We start from the raw sequence: 22,414 nt of genomic DNA, 5'->3' as shown, positions 1-22,414 counted from the left end.
ACAATCACTATCAGCCTTACCCTATAGCGAGAACTCTCCCACACCATCATCATCAGAAAGACAACCACCATTGTCACCATCATCCTCAGATAACACATCCGTATCTTCCTCACCAGAGTCATCGCTTGAACAGGGGACCTCGAGTTCGCAATTAGTTACAGACAGAAAACCCTTTTCATTACAATTACCTAAACAGCAAAACACTCAAAATGATGAGCCAGACAACGATTCGGCTTTGCAAGCCATGTCATCACCATCACCGCCATCTTCAATTTCGCTGTCATCATTACATCCGATTCAGAAAGTATCATCACTGTCATCTTCTATAGGATCCACATTAGCATCGCAGTCAACAGCCTCGGCATCGCATATTCCTTCATGGTCTTCTTTGTCATCGTCTTTTCCATCATTATCATCGAGATTGTCATCGGCATCATCGTCGGCGTCACCACCAGGAACAACAACATCATCATCGTCATCATCCTTTCCATCCCTATCATTATCCCAGCACGATCCACACTCTTCATCGACGACCGAAGAAATGTCATCATCTGCACTGACTTCGTCTTTATCGCCCTCTTCACCACATGGGGCACCGCACTCATCGTCCACCGAGGAGCTGTCGACGTCATCATTATCGATCACGTCCTCGCTTCCGCAGCAATCTATGCAATCACCATCACCACCCGAGTACTCGTTGCCATCATCATCATCACAGTCAACTTTCCTCTCTTCACCATCATCAACATCATTGCAACAACCATCTCCATCCTCACAACCACATTCCGAGCCACGTTTACCATCGCCATCGTTAGAATCGTCCACACTTCAAACATCTCAGCTATCAAATGATTCTCCAAATTCTTACACAGCACCGCAACCTTCGCGCTCCATATTTGGCCAAGGAATTCCTAGTTTTAATAGTGTTAACATGAATCCGCCTTTGAATGATGGCGCCAGTGTTTCAATGCAACTCAACCAGAACCAACCCCTTTTCTCTTTGACTCCAGAGCAATCAAATCCTGGTAGTACCATAGAAGGAAATAAGGAATATCCTAAACAGATTTCCCAGAATTTTAACAATGCAGCATTCAACTCCGCCGACCAACAAGATTCAAGGAATTACAATAATGGACCTCTAACTCCCCCAGACCAACAAGATTCAAATAATTACAAAAATGGACCTTTAACTTCCCCAGAGCAACAAGATTCAAAGAATTACAATAATGAACCTTCAACTTCCCCAGACCAACAAGATTCAAGGAATTACAATAATGTGTTCTCAAATTCCCTAGAGCAACAAGATTCACGGAATTATAATGATCTCGATTCTGTCAATGAGCGCTACGTTACAAATCAACGTACAAACACAAAGTTCATGCTTCCTCAAGATGAAACAGGTGTCGGACGCTATAATATTCCCCACCCATTCGAGACAAACCCCGCCCGTGGGTACCCTAATTGGGGGTCTCAGCAATCGTATCAACGTAGTAATCTCGGAAGCAGGTTATCTGGAGCGAACGGGCGACTTCAACAATGGTACCAGCGTAGTAACCCTGGTAACAGACCCTCCGGGCCTGGGGCGAGTGCTTGGATGCCAAACTACAAATCACAAGGTTTGATCTTGATTTTTCATTGCATGCTGGGATAATGGGCGCATGCTGAGACGGACTGGGAACGAGACCTGCAAGCGAATATTGGGTTTGTATAACGAATACGGACAAGCTGATTCAGACAACTGTTGTTTTGCTTGACGTGTCCACTGATAATACACAACGACAGACGGATCATTCATTAACCAAACTACAAACGGCACCCTTGACCATGTTGTTAGTTCTCACACCAGAACAAATAGAGGAAACATGAGTACAGCCATTGACAAACAATGATATGAGAATCTGTATAAACAGAACATCTTCCCCCTGACATGGAGATCCGTTATATGGAAACCTGTATAAACAGAACATATATTCTCCTGACATGGACATCCATTGACGAACCGTTGTATGGAAACCTTTATAAACAGAACATCTCCCCCCTGAGATGGACATCCATTGACAAACCTTTATATATATAAACCTGTTTAAGAAGTATCTTCCTCCTCCTATGGACATCTGTAATATTGAAACCTGCATGAGCAAAGCAACATGGGCAGCCATTAGTAACTTGTGAATTGGGAACCTTCATAAACCGAACGGCTTTTTTGTGACATGGTGATCCATTGACAGACTGTGATGTCTGATGATGATGTGACTGTGACCAACCAATTACTGTCTGACCTCCGCACTGTACATTATTACTATCAACCAATTTGAGGAAGAACTTATCTGGAAGTCCAGGTTACTCGCTATTCTAGTCGCTGCAAGGTCGTGAAGTGGAAGTACTTGCGACTTTTTATAGAAACAGATACAGCTTTTTGCATCTTGCATTGACAGACACTTTAAGAGAATCCTCGGTTCAGAGCATACATTAAATATATGTGTTCGAACATAAATGTAAAGCGAAACCCTGATACAAGAACCATAACCATTAACTCACCATTGTTATATAACCTAACTAGCACTAACTGTCCTAATTATTATTTAACCCATTCAACGTTTTATTATACTAATACACAAATTAGTCACCTTTGAATCAATAGTCCCTTTGACACGATTAATAATTTATTATGTAAATTAGCAATTCTGGTCATCATTTTGCATGATAACTAAGATCTTTTAATCTAGACAAAGACAATGATACCTACGTAAACCAAGTATTACGTTATTTACGTTACGAGTGTTTTTACAAATAATCACTTTTTCTCCATAGTAAAAACAATTGCCACAGTTGGCTACAAAACGTCAATACCATGCTTATAACCCTGCTTACATCCTTATAATGGCATCATTGCTTATCGCAGGTGATCAATTCAAAAACTTTCGTCCACCAATGTTGCCCCCACTGGAGCATGCGCAGTCCAATCCTGAAATGAACTTTTTCTTCTCCAACGGAGCCAACACGGAGGGTGCGCGGTATAAGATAACCGCTGACCAGATGCAAAACAGCCTCGGTAAGACCAGCAGCATGTTGCCGCCTCTGAATCACGCGGAGCTCCCTCCACTTAACCACGCCGAACTGCCACCAATGAAATACAATTCCGAAAATTTCGACGGACCAGGTGAGTATGCAAGAAGTTAAGCACGGAGATTTGCTGTAGCATAGCGTCCCTGCAAAGATTTCAATGAAAAATTAGATAATCTTTTCTAGACCTTTGTGAGATTTCGGTTTACTGTATTTGGGTCTTATGCGTGATTTTCGTCTTTTCTGAACATAATAAAATCAAGTTTGTCTCTTGTCTTTTATCCTTACACTACCCCCCTGTTTGACCTTGTATACATTACTGTGTCTTCAACTTTGTCGTGTGTTATCGTGTTTAGGAAGCACACCACCGATTTATCCCTACTCTATCCCCCCAGAGGGCGGACAAGGCTACTTTGGCAACTCCCAAAAGGTGAGGTATTACATTATGGTATTACCACCACCATCCGTATCTTGATCATTTTAATTGTCATCAACAGCAGCATCAACATAATTGGCTATTGGCTTTTTTTCCATTTTCCTTCTATATTTATGCTTTGTTAACTTTGAAATATTGGTAATAAAGCTCTGTGTTTTATGTGGCCGCAACCATTTTTTCAATGTCTGAAATGTCTTATTTACTATCACTAGTCGAAATAACACAAATCGAACATGGCTATAGTAAGAATGAGAGGGCTACTGTTTGCATTGACAGGATGGCCTGGCCTAGATTTTTGGTCCAACTGCTTTCTTTCGGAGTCTCCATTAATATGGAACATTTGGCTCGGGCCTTGCCCTGTCTCTTAATAAGCATCATCTTTGCTATTGTTTTTATTTATTACTGAAGACCAATTATTTGATAGCATTTCGAAATATCCATGTTATAAAAGCAAGGTCTATGAATCATTTATAAAATTCAGTCGAAATATCTGAAAAGCTTCTAATACTTGGCCAATGGAAGTAGCTGCTAAAACAAACTTTACTGGTCATTACTATTTAACTCTGTAAATCTGTAAATACTTATCAGAAAGACGAGGGTTTTGATGAGGGCACCTTCGGACCGCCGCTATTCCCACAAGGTGGCAACCCCTATCCCCTCCCCCTCCCCCCAGAGGGAAGCCAACACGATAAACCTAGCAGCCCGAGCAAGAAAAACTTGATTCGACCCAAGCCAGGTAGGGCCAATATTTAAATGGTTTAAAAAGTATTTCCATGACACCTTATACAAAAGCGATACATAAAGAATATGATAATGAAATCCTAAAATGGCCATCTAAAATCAAAGACTTTTGATTTTTGACAAATTCACACATCGAATACATCCCAGCAGCTTCAGTCTATGAAAATGCTTTGTCTCGCTTTCTATTTTGTACGTTTGACAAAATGGCAGGTGACAGGACGTTTATTTTCTTCGCCAGATCTTAAGTGTGGAAGCGGCTGGACTGGAGCGATGGGAGACTTCGGCGCCTTCTGCTACAAGGTCGTCTTCGACAAGAGCAATTGGGATGACGCCCGCGCTAACTGCCAGTCAGCGGGCGGTGATCTGTTCAGCGTAACAAATGCGTACGAGCAGCGCTTTCTTGAAAACTTCACAAACATCGAGTCGTGGCTTGGATACCGTGACCAGAAGGCGGCGGGGACTTGGAGGTGGAGCGACGGAAGCAAGTATGTAGATTGTTCGGATAAGACAGGTTGTTTTGTTTCGACCAGTACTAGGTTACGGAGTTGAGTATTTAAACTGGTCGTATTAGACAGGAGTTGGCCAAAGTGGTCTCTTTGTTAATAATGGCTTTGTGATCCTTTCCCCATTCAGGTCCGTGTACACTGACTGGGACAGCAGCGCCAAAGATGACCATGATCTTGGCATGGACTGCGTGGTCCTGGATGCAGAAGAGGGCAAGTGGAGAGACTCGTCTTGTGCTGAGAAGAACTCCTTCCTCTGCAAGAGAGACGCCGACGGTATATACACTTAGAAATGTCGCTATTACGAAAAACAATGAGAAAAAAAACTACCTAACAAGTAACAACCTAAGAAATAATAAATTTTGCCTTATTTACCAATACGGCTGATTGAGGCACTTTAAGTCTTTCATTATTATTACGCCCTGAGACGCATGTAAAACATAGGCCCAACTCCAAAACGTCAGAAATGCAAACTAAACATCACCAGATCCGGATACTCATGGATTCCTCCAAGGCATAGACGACCTTCAAAAGCGCGTCCAAGCAATGTAAATGAATTAACTCTTTTTTCAAAATATCAACCTTGATTTCTGACCAATTTGTAAACAAATGCTTAAACTTAGAAACATTTCTTACCAAAAAAGACAAAATTCCGAACTACAAATAGAGACAAGCAAACACAGATCAAGTCACAAATAGATACCTTTATTGCGCTCCGTCAGGTCCCATTTTACAGCAATCAGTCACAATAATCAATGCTAGAACCTCCATTAGAAGCGAGTCACCATATTTAGCCTATTTTGCATGCCTGCACTGAATCATGGGAGTCTTGGAAACACCTTGACAGACAGGCGGGCAAACTCATCCCCCAGAATCATAACAGTTTTTTTTATAATTCTCTTTGCACCGAAGCCAAACAAAACATTTTCAGGTGCAAAAAACCCAGAATAAGCCTGAAAACAATTTTTGAATAAGGTTGGGTAGCAAAGATGGCCAACATTGGAGAGTATGAGGCCATTCACTAGAAAATTCCTTTCTCACTTGGTGAAGCAAGTAATTATCCCATTGAATCAACCTCAGCGTGCAAAAATCCATAAGCACAGCGTTAATTATGCCCAAATAGACTTCATGATGTCCTAATGCACTCTCCAGATGTGAAAAAGCTGTAATTTTTAAGCAAATTACAAGCAAAACTGTTGTAAGCATTAGGCTTTAGCAGTGCCTTTGCTAGAAAGAAAAGGCACCGCAGTGCATTGTTGGAAACTTCAAGGCATACCGTAAGCGGTAGCTTAGCTTAACTGGTAGTGTTGGACTTGAAATAGGGGGGGGGGAGGTTTCTGTTTTCAGTCTGTTTTTCATACAATTTTGATCAAAAGTACCTAGGAGTGAAAGGGTTAATATTGTAGTAAAAAAAAAGAACAATATCAAAACTTTTGCTTCAGATTGCCCTTCTGGATGGAAAAAGCTGACTTTGAATAGCGTTCGTGGTTGCTACAAGTTTGTAGAGGATAAGAAGTCGTGGGACGAGGCTAGCTCGGCCTGTCAGCTGGACGACGGGCGACTCGCTAGCATCCTATCAGATGACGAACAGACCATGATATCACAGGTAAGGGGGAACAATACTTGGGGAAGGGTGGGTGAGGTAGGTAAATATCCTATCAGATGACGAGCAGACCATGATATCACATTTAAGGTCTCGGTAAAGGTAAACGACGTATCCGCGGAAAAAAATATTGTCGCGCCGCAATTTTCACTACATGTACAAACTATATATCAAATAAAAGATTGAATTATATCCTGCAAGTTTTATTTTTGCAATAGCTAATTCCGTGTTTAAGTTTTGAGGCCTCAAACTCAAAAGTACGGAGTTTACTCTAGAGCGTAATGCACCTTCGCGTTATTGCGCATGCACTTGCACATTGCATCTCAATGACAAATAGATGATCTACCAAAGTGTGTGAGGACTTTTTGTTATTTGACACTGTCAACAAAATATCACCAATCAAAGTTGGAACTCTCATTTCTGGCGAAATTTGGACACGAAAAGTGCTATAAAAGCGATCTTCAGTCAAAAATCGAAAATTCCTCACACACTTCATGATATGGTATAATTATCTATCAGATCCCAAAAATGTGAAGGCGATATCTTTAAACCCGTCGCGAGGTTACGCCTGACAAGCTCGAGTTCTTGCCTAAAAATAATATGCTAGAAAAGTCAAAGATTCGGTGTGAATTCACTGTCAACAGGTCACGGGAAACAGGAAAGGCCCATTTTAGAATCTTAGTCTTAGAATGCAATTTTTGGGGAAAATGTTTTTGCAAAAACAAAGTTTAAGAACTATTGATACAGGTTTTGCAAGAACAACAAAACAAACTATGGAGTCCCCTTGAGTGGCGCGAGCTCTTCTACATATGAAGAAAACGTTGTCGTTTTGAGGGACTGGAACCGAGGACACTTAGTTTCTTTTAAGATACTTTCTCCATTGACCAAAGATGGTCACAGTCACTGTTTTTCTCTTCTGATTACAAGTCATAATGTTTATGAAGCACCTGCGGTACGATAACGTCAAAAATAATAAAAATGATGCAGTTTTTCCAAATAAGAAATATATTAGTTTCCTTATATGGAAGTGACCGCGTTTGGCAAAAACGCCAATTTTTGGCTGAATTTTCTTGATATGTGTTGCCGCCCGACGCAAACCCGTTGTAGCGTGACACTAAAGTTTTAGTGTTGCGATACGTGAATTCCGTCTTGTGTGATCTTATTTGTCGACTGATAAACGTCTCTGGTCTCATTCAGGTGTACTCTAAGGCCGACATGTGGATCGGTTACAACGACAAAAACAGCGAGGGAGACTGGGTCTGGAGTGACCAGATGACGTCATCGTACACTAACTGGGATGAGAGGTCGCCTAACAACGGCGGAGTGACATGCGCAATAGTGACCAAGAAGGGCAGGTGGCATGACGAGCAATGCCAAGCCAAGTACAGCTACATCTGCAAAAAGCCAAGTGAGTCGGGTCAGGGAAACCAGGGGGTTTAGTGGGAGGTTTCTCTACTGTTGTTTGTTTTTGTTATTGTTTATATCTATTATTTACAGAGAAATTGTTTGAATGTTTTTCAGGCCCTAAGAGTAATAAGGAACTCCAAAATGGTAAGATTTTAAAACGCTTGCAGTTGGCTGAAGACTACAAACAAATAAAAAGGATACCAATAATTAAGAAAATTAAGATAGTCAATATATATGCCTCTCTAGTATTCTGCCCATCTAGTATTCTTTAAAAACAAATTGTGCTAATGGTAATGGTGATGATGATGATCAATTTTGTATAGACGGCTTGTTGACACAGAAAGTCCAGGATTTCATCTCCAACAACACTCTTATCCCGGACATTGATACCAGCATCTCTATCTTCGGCAAGTCTGCAGGTGGGTTCACACGTCTAATTTCATTTACGCTGTTCTTACCTTTATCAAGCAAATTGGCAGAAAACAGCCTTTTTTTGAAAGCCACTTTGTATATGACCCAGGGGCGCTCATTTTGTATTACCACAGGCTTGCGCAAGAAGTAAAATAATCTCCTTGAATTATTTTCATATAGGTTAGTAGCAGTTTGAGGGCCACAGGCTTAAGTTTAATGCTCGTTAGATATTGCTTTTATTGTATAGAGTTGAAGCTACCCAGTTATTAACGACAGAGTGAGCATATTTCGCATTCGTGATCCTGCAGTGGCACCCATGTACTTCTGGACCGCGCAGAAGATCTACAACAACAAGATTCATGGATCAAGTCCTATCGCCTCCCACGGTCACATCAAGGCAGTGGACGGCGGTCTCCAGCTCAATGGCGTGGACTCTTGGCTCGACGCGGGCGATTTTTACGGACAGTGCCTTGGAGACCCTGACCTGTGCATCAAGGGATTCTCTTTCGCAATGCAGGTATATTCAATGTCTCGCTTAACACACCGCCATTTTGCCATTTTGTCGACGCATATCTCATTAAAAGCTCTTGTCAGCAACATCTTTGCTATTGTTTTCATTCAAAATTGGAGGACAAATTTAACATACTGGTGTCACTCTTTAATATTTTTATTTTTAATATTTTCTTTAATATTAATATAATATTTAATATATTTAAGAAAAATCAGTTACAATTCTGAAAAAAAGGCAATAATTTTCTAAATACAAGTAGAATCAGGCAGAGCTTTTCAGAGATCGTGCATGAAAAGAAGTGCCCAACACTTCCATCAAGTATACAATGTTCTGTGTCTCTTTTAATGGCTAATCTTTGATGGCGATCTTCCAATTATGGTTTCACATTCAGAAATATCTTGCTCTAATACCTCCCCCACCCCTTATGATAGCTTCACATTCAGGTATATCTTGTTCTAATTGATCTCTTCTTATGATAGCTCAACTTTGACGATGACGCCAAGAGTTACAAAGACAAGCGCTTAATCCTCGACTCTGCAGGAGATTCTCGTGGAGTTTCTGTCTACCTCCAAAACAACACCGTCAACTACAAGGTAACGCAACAGCCGTCACGCAATCATCAGTGTCTGCTATTAAATGAACGAACGTAACTTGTGTCACGGTAATGCAGCATAGATGTCGCACAAACAGTATAATCCATGTAATCAACGTTAATAAACAACACAGCGCCTGTCATTTTCCCTACTCAATAACTCTATTAGCACACTATACATGTCTGCCAAGTGAAAAGATGATTAATCCATTCGAAAATATCTTCCATATATCCCTATTTCAATGAAATTCAACCCTTTCTCTCTGCTAGATGATTCATAAGCATAAGTTACTGTTTTTGTTGCTGTTGTTCTGCCGCCAAAAGCGGGTCACGCTAGCTTACCATTAAAAATGTCACATGACCCTTAGTGCAAGTTGCCATTTCCCCAAACAGTCCCATTACGTATACCGTCTAACAAAACCATTACGATATCCTAGGTGGTGACATCTACAAAGACCTGGAAGCTTTCAACAGAGCTCGCCACAAATGAATGGCAAGACCTCGTGTTTACGTGGAAAAAAGAAGAAGGACTTATGCTCTACATCAATGGCGCCTTCCGGGACTCAATGAAGGACGGTACCCCCACCGCTCCCGTCCCGAACAAGCAGGCAAGACTCACGATTGGACGACAGAGCGGCAACGCACCGTACCGATATACCCGAATGTACATTAGTTCACTGTATGCCTTCACAAGGTTCCTGGCGCCTGAAGATGTCCCCTATGTGTTTACTTATGACGACACAGGTGAGTCTGGATATGCGTGACGGTGTAAACAGATATTCGGTGAAGGTAGCTTGTGTTGTTCGACTTTTTAAGAGCGGAGAGAGCATGTTGAATGTGTCTTTGCAGTATTGTCAGGGAAAGGCTTATAAGTGTAACTAGCTTGTGTCAAAGAATGGAGTGTACACGTTGTCTGAGTTCTATCCCTACGCCTACTTCGCAAAATTCCCGATAGCCCCTGAAAGATAGGACCTTTTGTGACACTATTTATTATTCTCCGTGTAGATCTAGAGTTATACTCTCACTTCGTTCAGTCTCCGCACGGTACACTTGGCGCCTTCCAAATAAACCCCTCGATGGTAAAATCACTTGGCGCCTTCCAAATAAACCCCTAAGATGGTAAAATCCCTTGGCGCCTTCCAAATAAACCCCTAAGATGGTAAAATCACTTGGCGCCTTCCAAATAATCCCCTAAGATGGTTAAATCACTTGGCGCCTTCCAAATAAACCCCTAAGATGGTTAAATCACTTGGCGCCTTCCAAATAAACCCCTAAGATGGTAAAATCACTTGGCGCCTTCCAAATAAACCCCTAAGATGGTAAAATCACTTGGCGCCTTCCAAATAAACCCCTCGATGGTAAAATCACTTGGCGCCTTCCAAATAAACCCCTCGATGGTAAAATCACTTGGCGCCTTCCAAATAAACCCTTAAGATGGTAAAATGACTTGGCGCCTTCTAAATAAACCCCTAAGATGGTAAAATCACTTGGCGCCTTCCACATAAACCCCTTAGATGGTAAAATGACTTGGCGCCTTCTAAATAAACCCCTAACATGGTAAAATCACTTGGCGCCTTCCAAATAAACCCCTAAGATGGTAAAATGACTTGGCGCCTTCTAAATAAACCCCTAAAAAGGAAGGAGGGCTTAGCGTCTTCTAAATAAACCCCTCGATGGTAAAATCACTTGGCGCCTTCCAAATAAACCCCTAAGATGGTAAAATGTATTGGCGCCTTCTAAATAAACCCCTAAGATGGTAAAATCACTTGGCGCCTTCCAAATAAACCCCTAAGATGGTAAAATCCCTTGGCGCCTTTCAAATAAACCCCTCGATGGTAAAATCACTTGGCGCATTCCAAATAAACCCCAAAGATTGTAAAATGACTTGGCGCCTTCTAAATAAACCCCTAAGATGGTAAAATCAATTGGCGCCTTTCAAATAAACCCCTTAGATGGTAAAATCACTTGGCGCCTTCCAAATAAACACCTAAGATGGTAAAATCCCTTGGCGCTTTCCAAATAAACCCCTAAGATGGTAAAATCACTTGGCGCCTTCCAAATAAACCCCTAAGATGGTAAAATCCCTTGGCGCCTTTCAAATAAACCCCTCGAAGGTAAAATCACTTGGCGCCTTCCAAATAAACCCCTAAGATGGTAAAATCACTTGGCGCCTTCCAAATAAACCCCTAAGATGGTAAAATCACTTGGCGCCTTCCAAATAAACCCCTAAGATGGTAAAATCATTTGGCGCCTTCCAAATAAACCCCTAAGATGGTAAAATCACTTGGCGCCTTCCAAATAAACCCCTCGATGGTAAAATCACTTGGCGCCTTCCGAATAAACCCCTCGATGGTAAAATCACTTGGCGCCTTCCAAATAAACTCCTAAGATGGTAAAATCACTTGGCGCCTTCCAAATAAACCCGTAAGATGGTAAAATCCCTTGGCGCCTTTCAAATAAACCCCTCGATGGTAAAATCACTTGGCGCCTTCCAAATAAACCCCTAAGATGGTAAAAACACTTGGCGCCTTCCAAATAAACCCCTAAGATGGTAAAATCACTTGGCGCCTTCCAAATAAACCCCTAAGATGGTAAAATCACTTGGCGCCTTCCAAATAAACCCCTAAGACGGTAAAATCACTTGGCGCCTTCCAAATAAACCCCTCGATGGTAAAATCACTTGGCGCCTTCCAAATAAACCCCTCGATGGTAAAATCACTTGGCGCCTTCCAAATAAACCCCTAAGATGGTAAAATGACTTGGCGCCTTCTAAATAACCCCCTAAGATAGTAAAATCACTTGGCGCCTTCCAAATAAACCCCTTAGATGGTAAAATGACTTGGCGCCTTCTAAATAAACCCCTAAGATGGTAAAATCACTTGGCGCCTCCAAATAAACCCCTAAGATGGTAAAATGACTTGGCGCCTTCTAAATAAACCCCTAAGATGGTAAAATGACTTGGCGTCTTCTAAATAAACCCCTCGATGGTAAAATCACTTGGCGCCTTCCAAATAAACCCCTAAGATGATAAAATGACTTGGCGCCTTCTAAATAAACCCCTAAGATGGTAAAATCACTTGGCGCCTTCTAAATAAACCCCTAAGATGGCAAAATCAATTGGCGCCTTTCAAATAAACCCCTTAGATGGTAAAATCACTTGGCGCCTTCCAAATAAACACCTAAGATGGTAAAATCCCTTGGCGCCTTCCAAATAAACCTCTAAGATGGTAAAATCACTTGGCGCCTTCCAAATAAACCCCTAAAATGGTAAAATCCCTTGGCGCCTTTCAAATACACCCCTCGAAGGTAAAATCACTTGGCGCCTTCCAAATAAACCCCTAAGATGGTAAAATCACTTGGCGCCTTCCAAATAAACCCCTAAGATGGTAAAATCACTTGGCGCCTTCCAAATAAACCCCTAAGATGGTAAAATCACTTGGCGCCTTCCAAATAAACCCCTAAGATAGTAAAATCACTTGGCGCCTTCCAAATAAACCCCTAAGATGGTAAAATCATTTGGCGCCTTCCAAATAAACCCGTAAGATGGTAAAATCACTTGGCGCCTTCCAAATAAACCCCTAAGATGGTAAAATCACTTGGCGCCTTCCGAATAAACCCCTCGATGGTAAAATCACTTGGCGCCTTCCAAATAAACTCCTAAGATGGTAAAATCACTTGGCGCCTTCCAAATAAACCCCTAAGATGGTAAAATCCCTTGGCGCCTTTCAAATAAACCCCTCGATGGTAAAATCACTTGGCGCCTTCCAAATAAACCCCTAAGATGGTAAAATCACTTGGAGCCTTCCAAATAAACCCCTAAGATGGTAAAATCACTTGGCGCCTTCCAAATAAACCCCTAAGATGGTAAAATCACTTGGCGCCTTCCAAATAAACCCCTAAGATGGTAAAATCATTTGGCGCCTTCCAAATAAACCCCTAAGATGGTAAAATCACTTGGCGCCTTCCAAATAAACCCCTCGATGGTAAAATCACTTGGCGCCTTCCGAATAAACCCCTAAGATGGTAAAATCACTTGGCGCCTTCCAAATAAACCCCTCGATGGTAAAATCACTTGGCGCCTTCCGAATAAACCCCTCGATGGTAAAATCACTTGGCGCCTTCCAAATAAACCCCTAAGATGGTAAAATCACTTGGAGGCTGTTCAATAGTGTTCTAACACCATTTTGTTTTGTTCGTTTAGTATCCGCAAGATATACCTGGCTTCTGCCAAAACTCCAAGATGGCAAGATTCCCGGTAGCCCGGATATCGAGGTTAATGGACCTGTAAAGGCTGTAGATGGCGGGGTACATATAGATGGGAGCAAGGCGTACCTGAAGGTTGGGAACTTCAATGGGCGGTGCGTCAGTGATCCCAGCAAATGCCCCAAGGGTCTCAGTATCAGCACGAAACTCAAGTTCAACAGGGTAAATATAGTACTATGAGGTCTGGTACCAAGGCCCCTTGGGCCAGGCGGGAGTTGAAGGGCCGCATTTGTGGGCTGTAGAAAACCTGTTTGCTTCAGTGATCCAAATAAAAGGAGGCCGTAGTAAGCCTTGGTATTTAGCTGAGTTTTTGTTTAAAGGAGATTGGACAGACGCAATAACATTTACAAAAAAAAACGCGGAACTTTATACTATATAAAGGCGAATATTTGTTCGATGTTTTGTCCTCACCTTTCATGCACATTTTTTTATGCATATTGTATCGGTCTGTGTCATTCTTATCATCTGCCCCTCATTTGCATATATATCGGGCCCCTGTGTTTGCATATCGTTTAATTTCATTCCAATCATTTGTTCTACCCCTACCCTACCCGTAGCAGGGTTCGAATTATTGGGGGGGGGGGGGGGGCGAGGAGGGCACGATAAAGAAACATTGAGAAACAATGTGAGGCACATTACGCCCCAAGTTGTCATTTCCTTATAATTTTTGAAAATATTGGAGGAGCATGTGAACCTAGTGCCCCAACCCCTGCTACGGCCCTACACATCGTTCAATTTCACTACCATCATTTGTTCTATCTGCAGATTGTGCGTACGTACAAAGAGCCCCGTTACATCATGGACACTGGAGGCCACCTTAGCGGTGATAAGGGGCTGGCAGCATATCTCGCCAATGACAACTTGTACTTCACACTCGCAATGAGCACAGCTGAGGACACGCTGCGATGGACCGTCAGGACATCTATATTCACCGTCAGGTAAAAAAGATTATACAGTGGCACCCTATATGACAACATACAGTATAAACCGTGTTATTCAAGCTCCACATTGAAAACTCTTAGTACGTATGTATTATGAATTTTCCATCCTCGAACGAACACAGGTATCTAATAAGCTCTCATATGATTAACAAGTCAAATGCAGGGCCGAAAAACAGAAAGGTGCTATTCATGTCTCGAACGGGTATCGATCCCATTTCAGCAGAGGTCAGGTGGCTGCTTAATGAAGATAGCTAAAATACATTACTTTTAGAAAGACCTATTCATCGGCCGCTTAACTGCTGAAGGCTTAATGGAGATAGTAGATGGGAGGCAAACAGCTTCACTCCGGTCATAACTTGAGACATACTTAAGGGCCTATGGTACTATCGTTTGAGTCCGTTGCTAGGGAAATTTGTTTGTTTTATAAAAGCTTTTGTTTTTTGTCAAATCTCTTGGAACTTTCAACATAAGTGTTTTAGACATAAATGGCACAAATGATGACGTAATCTGACCCCTTCCATGGTCACGTGACCCAGAACAGAAAAAAAACGTGTCGGAGAAGCTATTGTTCAAATCTAACATAGTTTTTTTTGCAGAAATATTTTAACATCACAATTTCTAAAACTTCACGCATCGGATTTGCGAAATTTTTATACCGCGAGAAATTGCGATTTTTTTATGTTCTTCGAAAACCACATAATTGGTAATAACTTTTTCATTTCTTCAAAAATCAAAATTCCCATGCGCTAAGTTGTTAGGAATGGTGATATCAATGATTTGAATGAAAAACAAAATCACAATTGTTGTAAAATGTTCAAAATTAACGTGTTTTTCTCGCTCGGAAATAGCCGCCATCTTGTTTTTTTCGCCATCTTTTTTTATTGTCGAAAGAAATATAAAATTTGCATTTTCTTCTACAAAATGTCGAATATTTATTTTTATCTCTCGGAAAAAAAAAACAATAATAAGTTAGAACTAGAGTTTCGAAGAGAATAAAATACAAAAAAATACTCGACCAGGAATTGACCCTTGAGCACTTGCTTATGAGTTAAAGGTGCTAATCACTGGGACACGGAATCAAGTTGAAGGACGCGGCGATTTTAGTATATTTGAACAAATGTAGCGCTTTTCCCTTTCGTAGCAACAGTGTTTCGTAGCAACCAGATAATACCATAAGCCTAAATCTCAAATGTCTTTGCCTCTAATAAAAACTCAAAAGATTTCGAAATACTTATTAACAATGAATTAAGCAATGTTAAGAACTAGTGCGATGCAAACAAACTGTCAATAATCTTTAAAAAGACTAATTTTATGATAATTTAAATCAGCCCAAAAGAAATTAAATACGGAAATAAAAATAGTACTCCCGAATGGTGATGAAACTGTTACCCTGGAAAAAAGACCATGTCAAATACTTAGGCGTTATTCTAGATGACAAAATAAATTGGAAGTACCATATATCATTTATCTCCTCCAAAATATCAAGAAATACAGGTATATTTTATAAACTTCGTCACTATCTATCCCCATCCCAACTTAGACAGAACTACTACAACCTCATATTTCCCTACCTTTCATATGCTATAATAGCATGGGGAAGCGCCTATAAATCAAATACAAAAATACTTCAAACTAAACAAAATCATATCGCCAGGGTAATTTTCTTTTCAACTTTATTTGGTGAAAATACAGAAAGTGCTTTACCACTCTTGGACCTTTTAGATATCCTAACAGTAAATCACATTTTTGTACTCCAAACTTTAAAATTTATACATGGCTGGCACAAGCAACATCTTCCCCCTATCTTTGACAACTCTTTCAAATATGCTAAGGACATTCACTCTTATAATACTCGTTATGCAGCAAATGAAAATCTATACAAAGCTCGTTTTAGGACAAATACTGGTAAACAAACACTTTCTGTTATAGCGACTAATCTCTGGGAAAAACTGCCCCCTGATCTAAAACAACTCAATAAAAAATATGTTTTGCAAAAAGGCCGAAAGTTATCTATTCTTAAAACAAAATGGAACTCTTGACATAAAATTCTAACCCTCCCCATGTGTGCTTCTTGCTATGTGTTTTGTGTGCTTTTTCGCTTGTTTATATTTTTTGTATGTGTGTTCTAAGGCTACATTTTTCAATTCACTACAAGTTCTGGCTAGGGACCCAACTCGAAAACCATTTTGGTTCATTTAAGCCCTAGGCATTTCCTTACAATTATACTACTATATTTCTTACTGGACTGACTCAAAAATTAAACATAGAAAATTGAAATGAGATATAGTCTCGAATACAAATAATGTATAAATTAAGAAATATGGAAATGCGAATAAAGTATTGATTGATTGACACGTGTTCCTGATCTCCCTCTTACATCCATATTCTTCCAGTAAAAAAAAACAAAGATGGTCGCTTTTATCTCACTGTATGTGACATGGCCACTGTACAGTTCCATGAAAGTCTAAAATAAGCCTAAGACTAATTCTCATACCATGCGATGTTTGTACCAGATGGCAGCGGGTGGTGCTGACTTGGGGTCTGGAAAAAGGCCTGTGGCTTTACATTGACGGGCAATTCCGTGCATCGACTAAGACTCCGAAGACAGTCCCTCGGGATGTCATCGATGAGAGCTCGGAGTTTATCATTGGTCGTAAGAACATTGGAGATGACATGAAACCTGCTGATTTCGCGATCGGGTCGCTAGCGATCTTCTCGCAGTTCTTGGACAAGAAGGCAGTCTCGAAGGTCTTTGGCGGAAAGAGTAAGTTGATCAAAGGGTCGGGTATTTATTATTATTATTTATATTATCTATTTTACAACTTATTCTACAACTGACGTTATTTCAATTGTTCGTGTGTCTAGAGATGCCGTACCCCGGCCTTATACGTGAAATATGGAAAGAGCTTCCTGGAAAAGAACTCAGCAAACTTAAGACCGATCCTTACTACCCCAACGACCCCTCCCTGGTAGAAATCATCGAGAATTTTGATGCTCCTTTCGACGTAGACAGCGACTACGGCAGTCGTGTCAAGGTACTGCGCATGCACCATTCAGAGTTCTTCCACTAGGATGCATGCTAAACGCACGTGATTCTCACTGATATACAAGCGCAAAAACAAATTATTGGGAGGGTATTTATTTTTTTATGGAAAGACATTCTTCTCGGCAGTACTGATTGGTATGTCTATTGTACAGGGCTACTTCGTGGCTCCAGAGACTGGTAACTATACCTTCTATTTGTCTGGCTCTAAAACCTCTGAGCTGTGGCTGAGCACAGGAGACAGTCAAAAGAACATGAGCAACCTTATCGCACTGACCGACGCCACCGGACACAACCAGTGGAACAAGTAAGTCGAGGATAGTGTTAGTATGAGGCAACCAGGGGAACAAGTAAGTCGAGGGTAGTGTTTGTCGTTTACAACCAGTGGAACAAGAAAGTCGAGGATAGTGTTAGTTTGAGGCAACCAGTGGAACAAGTAAGTCGAGGATAGTGTTAGTATGAGGCAACCAGTGGAACAAGTAAGTCGAGGATAGTGTTAGTATGAGGCAACCAGTGGAACAAGTAGGTCGAGGGTAGTAGTAGTACGAAACAACCAGTGGAACAAGTAAGTCTAAGGTAAGTGTTTGTAGCTCCCAACCAGTGGAACAAGTAAGTCGAGGGTAGTGTTAGTATGAGGCAACCAGTGGAACAAGTAAGTCGAGGGTAGTGTTAGTATGAGGCAACCAGTGGAACAAGTAAGTCGAGGGTAGTGTTAGTATGAGGCAACCAGTGGAACAAGTAAGTCGAGGGTAGTGTTAGTATGAGGCAACCAGTGGAACAAGTAAGTCGAGGGTAGTTATAGTACGAAACAACCAGTGGAACAAGTAAGTCTAAGGTAAGTGTTTGTAGCTCCCAACCAGTGGAACAAGTAAGTCGAGGGTAGTGTTAGTATGAGGCAACCAGTGGAACAAGTAAGTCGAGGATAGTGTTAGTATGAGGCAACCAGTGGAACAAGTAAGTCGAGGGTAGTGTTAGTACGAGGCAACCAGTGGAACAAGTAAGTCGAGGGTAGTGTTAGTATGAGGCAACCAGTGGAACAAGTAAGTCGAGGGTAGTGTTATTATGTAGCAACCAGTGGAACAAGTAAGTCGAGGGTAGTGTTAGTATGAGGCAACCAGTGGAACAAGTACGTCGAGGGTAGTGTTAGTACGAGGCAACCAGTGGAACAAGTAAGTCGAGGGTAGTGTTAGTATGAGGCAACCAGTGGAACAAGTAAGTCGAGGGTAGTGTTATTATGTAGCAACCAGTGGAACAAGTAAGTCGAGGGTAGTGTTAGTATGAGGCAACCAGTGGAACAAGTAAGTCGAGGGTAGTGTTAGTATGAGGCAACCAGTGGAACAAGTAAGTCGAGGGTAGTGTTAGTACGAGGCAACCAGTGGAACAAGTAAGTCGAGGGTAGTGTTAGTACGAGGCAACCAGTGGAACAAGTAAGTCGAGGATAATGTTAGTATGAGGCAACCAGTGGAACAAGTAAGTCGAGGATAGTGTTAGTACGAGGCAACCAGTGGAACAAGTAAGTCGAGGGTAGTGTTAGTAGCACATAACCAGTATGAGGCAACAAACTTTACCTAATGCCATTGTCTGCCTTAGATTTACTGCCCAGATATCCAAAAGCGTGAACCTCGAAGCAGGCAAATACTATTACATCACCGCACTCGAGAAAGGAACCGAGTCCACCGACTCGCTCAGTGCCGGAATACGACTGCCCAGCGGTCGATTCATGAGGCCTATCTCAAAAGAAAATCTTCAATGGAGACTTCCAGGTCAGTGCACATGCCTAGCATAACCTACCTATAAATGGCTTGCCCTGCGAGAACTCTCAAGAAACCGCGAGTTTGATTTAGGATATATACACGCAAGCAATACGGCTTGGTAATACAGCTACGTTATGTAAAGTTTGCCTCCCAGGCTCCCAGATAATGTTACCTTGTCCTTCTTCAGGTGATCCATTTGCCGGTGTTATCCGTGAAGTCTGGCAGGACATTCCTGGGTACAAGATAACGGACCTTACCTCCAACCCCAACTTCCCTAACAGCCCCTCTAGTATAGAGGTCCTTGATAAATTTGACGCGCCCCATAATGTCGATGACAATTATGGAACTAGGATCAGAGGTTTCTTCAAGGCTCCAGAAACCGGCGCTTACAGGTATGTACGTACATCCTGGCTTCCTTACATCCCGTGTTAATAGGTATAAGTGTACGCCCTGGCTTCCTTGCAACCGGTGCATACAGGTATGTACGTAGACCTGGCTTCCTTGCAACCGGTGCATACAGATATGTACGTACGCCCTGGCTTCTTTACCATCGGTGCATACAGATATGTAAGTACGCCCTGACATCCTTGCAACCGGTGCATACAGGTATGTACGTACGTCATGGCTTCCTTGCAATCCGTGTTTATATGTATGAGTGTACGCGATGGCTTCCTGGCAACCGGTGCATACAAGTGTGTACGTACGTCATGGCTTCTTTTGCCATCGGTGCATACAGGTATGAACGTACGTCATGGCTTCTTTTGCCATCGGTGCATACAGGTATGAACGTGCGCCCTGGCTTCCTTGCAACCGGTGCATACAGATATGTACGTACGCCCTGGCTTCTTTACCATCGGTGCATACAGGTATGTACGTACGTCACGGCTTCCTTGCAACCGGTGCATACAGGTATGTACGTACGCCCTGGCTTCCTTACAGCAAGCCGTAAGGTGCCGTAACTTTGTAGCCGATCGTGATTTGGTAATAGATAACGTTTACGACATCTTCGGCAGAAAGCAATGGAAGGTTCATGAAAAGCAATGAACGGCTTATCATAAATGATAGAATGTCTACTTTAACCAGTATAATTTTATTTTATTGTACTATCATCATTATTGATGGTGATCACTGTTCGGTATATCCAGGTTCTTCTTGGCAGCCGACACCACGGGGGAGCTGTGGCTAAGTGCAGACGAAACCGAGGCTAACCTTAAAAAGATCGTCGACATCGATGGCTGGACCGACCACAATGAGTGGCTCAAGTAAGATGCAACCCCAACGAAATTCCAATTCCATACACTCAAAACCACACCACATTCACACACACGCTCATTCTTAACCACGCGTAATCTAAACCCATCGCCTGCAATCATTCAAAACCACACGCCATCCAAATCCATGCCTACACTCATTCCAACCCGCACATTATTATAAACCACACTCCACCAAAATCCAATGCCATACACTCATTATAAACCACACGATATACAAACATATGGCTACACTTATTCAAAACCACACGCCACCAAAATCTAATGCCATACACTCATTATAAACTAAACCTCACGCTATTCAAACCCATGGCTACACTCATTCCAACCCGCACATTATTATAAACCACACGCCACCAAAATCCAATGCCATACACTTCATTATAAACCACACAAACCTATGGCTACACCCATTCAAAACCACAAGCCATCCAAAATCAATGCAATATTCTTATTTAAACCACACGCCATCCAAACCCAATGCTATATACTCAGCAACTTTCACCTTTAAATCCATCCTCTTCCCAACACTCGCTGTTTCCTACTCTTAGATACATGCAACACCGCCCTATAGCAACCTCACTGACAGCATTCATGTGTTGACAGTTATTGGCGTTTTACTACCTCTTGCCCATTTATCTTATTTTTTTTATTGTTTTGATTAAATCTTTCAATTCACAAATACATGAATACAGCTTTCTCCGTTCGCATGTGTTTATAATGTAGTCATTAGATAATCTTTTCTGTTGTTCCTTGCTTTCATCGGCAAGTCGTCTTGCCTGTCTATGTTTGCTCATTATGCCGTTTGGGTGAAAGTTGGTGTACCCAGGTGTCATTTGGGTCCATTTATCGCATACTAGCCCTGTCTGCACATTGTCATAGCGCAGCCCGCTAGTTTACCCTGCGCAGGTTTAAATTTATGTTCAATTTGGCTGTATTATTTTAAAAGTCTTGTCTATGATCACAATAAGGGTAAAATACATTATAACCAGGGAAATGAATGAACACATGAAGTGGTATGTTATAAACCTCTGTGAAAAAAGTAATTTTGTTGACGTTTTAAGCATTAGACCTTCACTGGAGTAAAAGAAGGCGTATGATCATCGATAAGATAAATATCTGATAGTCCATGAACAGAGGTGATTAATTCGTCGGCGATCAAAGCCGGTATAAGCTTTATTACATATTCAGTGACCCATGCACTAACATAAGACACGTTCTCATTTGATATTAATTCGATGCACCTCTTTTGTCATACAAATGGTTATAGGCTCAAGAATGCTGTATTATAAATTCGTGAGTATCGCTCGCTTGATCGCTTGATGTAGTATACCCCGCGGGTGTAGATAATGTACTCACAAACTGCTACTAAATTGTTTTAGAATTTCTTCATGCTTTATCGATGTTAAGTAACGAATACTTCACTTCTAAACTATCTTAACCGAAAATTGTAAAAATATTTTTGTAGTACCAAATGAACTTAATTGAATTCTTCAAAACTCTTCAAAAGGTAAACGTGAAAGTGACGTTGCGTAAGGTGCTAGTTTACATCGGTTTTCAATATTCTGCGACCTTCTGACGATTCAGTAAAAATCGCCATTTCTGGCTTCCGTCATTCCAACTAACAAATTTGGTGATTTCTGATTGGTCAGCATCTTGCGTTAAGGTGACAGTATTGGAAACCATTTCAGTGCTGGCAAATGAAAAGAAAACCCCCTCCGCTTTCTTTTCTGCGCCTTTGTGGAGCATGCGCAAATTACGCTGGGTTCAAGATAAATGATCCAACCTGGTAAAAAAATACCAGGTATAAATATGCCATTATTCTGGCATCCTATTAGCGCTATCTTATATTGCATTCGATTTTTACTGTTTGAA

At 41.4% G+C, this 22,414-nt stretch overlaps 1 protein-coding gene across 5 annotated transcripts in view; it reads left to right on the top strand.

Annotated features, from left to right (window-relative positions):
- The window catches only part of LOC5513456, a 72,506-nt gene that overhangs the window by 23,698 nt on the left and 26,394 nt on the right, over positions 1 to 22,414 (top strand). For all 5 annotated transcript variants that reach the window (XM_048722877.1, XM_048722876.1, XM_048722875.1 and 2 more), the window contains 20 exons: positions 2,903 to 3,160; positions 3,420 to 3,493; positions 4,088 to 4,235; positions 4,479 to 4,725; positions 4,874 to 5,019; positions 6,186 to 6,349; positions 7,544 to 7,754; positions 7,868 to 7,897; positions 8,077 to 8,172; positions 8,473 to 8,681; positions 9,155 to 9,268; positions 9,705 to 10,011; positions 13,469 to 13,692; positions 14,296 to 14,468; positions 16,985 to 17,235; positions 17,337 to 17,506; positions 17,670 to 17,821; positions 19,105 to 19,277; positions 19,456 to 19,660; positions 20,414 to 20,530. In XM_048722877.1, coding sequence (XP_048578834.1) covers positions 2,903 to 3,160; positions 3,420 to 3,493; positions 4,088 to 4,235; positions 4,479 to 4,725; positions 4,874 to 5,019; positions 6,186 to 6,349; positions 7,544 to 7,754; positions 7,868 to 7,897; positions 8,077 to 8,172; positions 8,473 to 8,681; positions 9,155 to 9,268; positions 9,705 to 10,011; positions 13,469 to 13,692; positions 14,296 to 14,468; positions 16,985 to 17,235; positions 17,337 to 17,506; positions 17,670 to 17,821; positions 19,105 to 19,277; positions 19,456 to 19,660; positions 20,414 to 20,530 — 3,469 coding nt within the window. The remainder of the gene's footprint in view (positions 1 to 2,902; positions 3,161 to 3,419; positions 3,494 to 4,087; positions 4,236 to 4,478; positions 4,726 to 4,873; positions 5,020 to 6,185; positions 6,350 to 7,543; positions 7,755 to 7,867; positions 7,898 to 8,076; positions 8,173 to 8,472; positions 8,682 to 9,154; positions 9,269 to 9,704; positions 10,012 to 13,468; positions 13,693 to 14,295; positions 14,469 to 16,984; positions 17,236 to 17,336; positions 17,507 to 17,669; positions 17,822 to 19,104; positions 19,278 to 19,455; positions 19,661 to 20,413; positions 20,531 to 22,414) is intronic.

Source organism: Nematostella vectensis, chromosome 15, assembly GCF_932526225.1.
Source record: "Nematostella vectensis chromosome 15, jaNemVect1.1, whole genome shotgun sequence".
NCBI classification, from domain to species: Eukaryota; Metazoa; Cnidaria; class Anthozoa; order Actiniaria; family Edwardsiidae; genus Nematostella; species Nematostella vectensis.
This window is presented reverse-complemented; position numbering and strand designations above follow the sequence as displayed.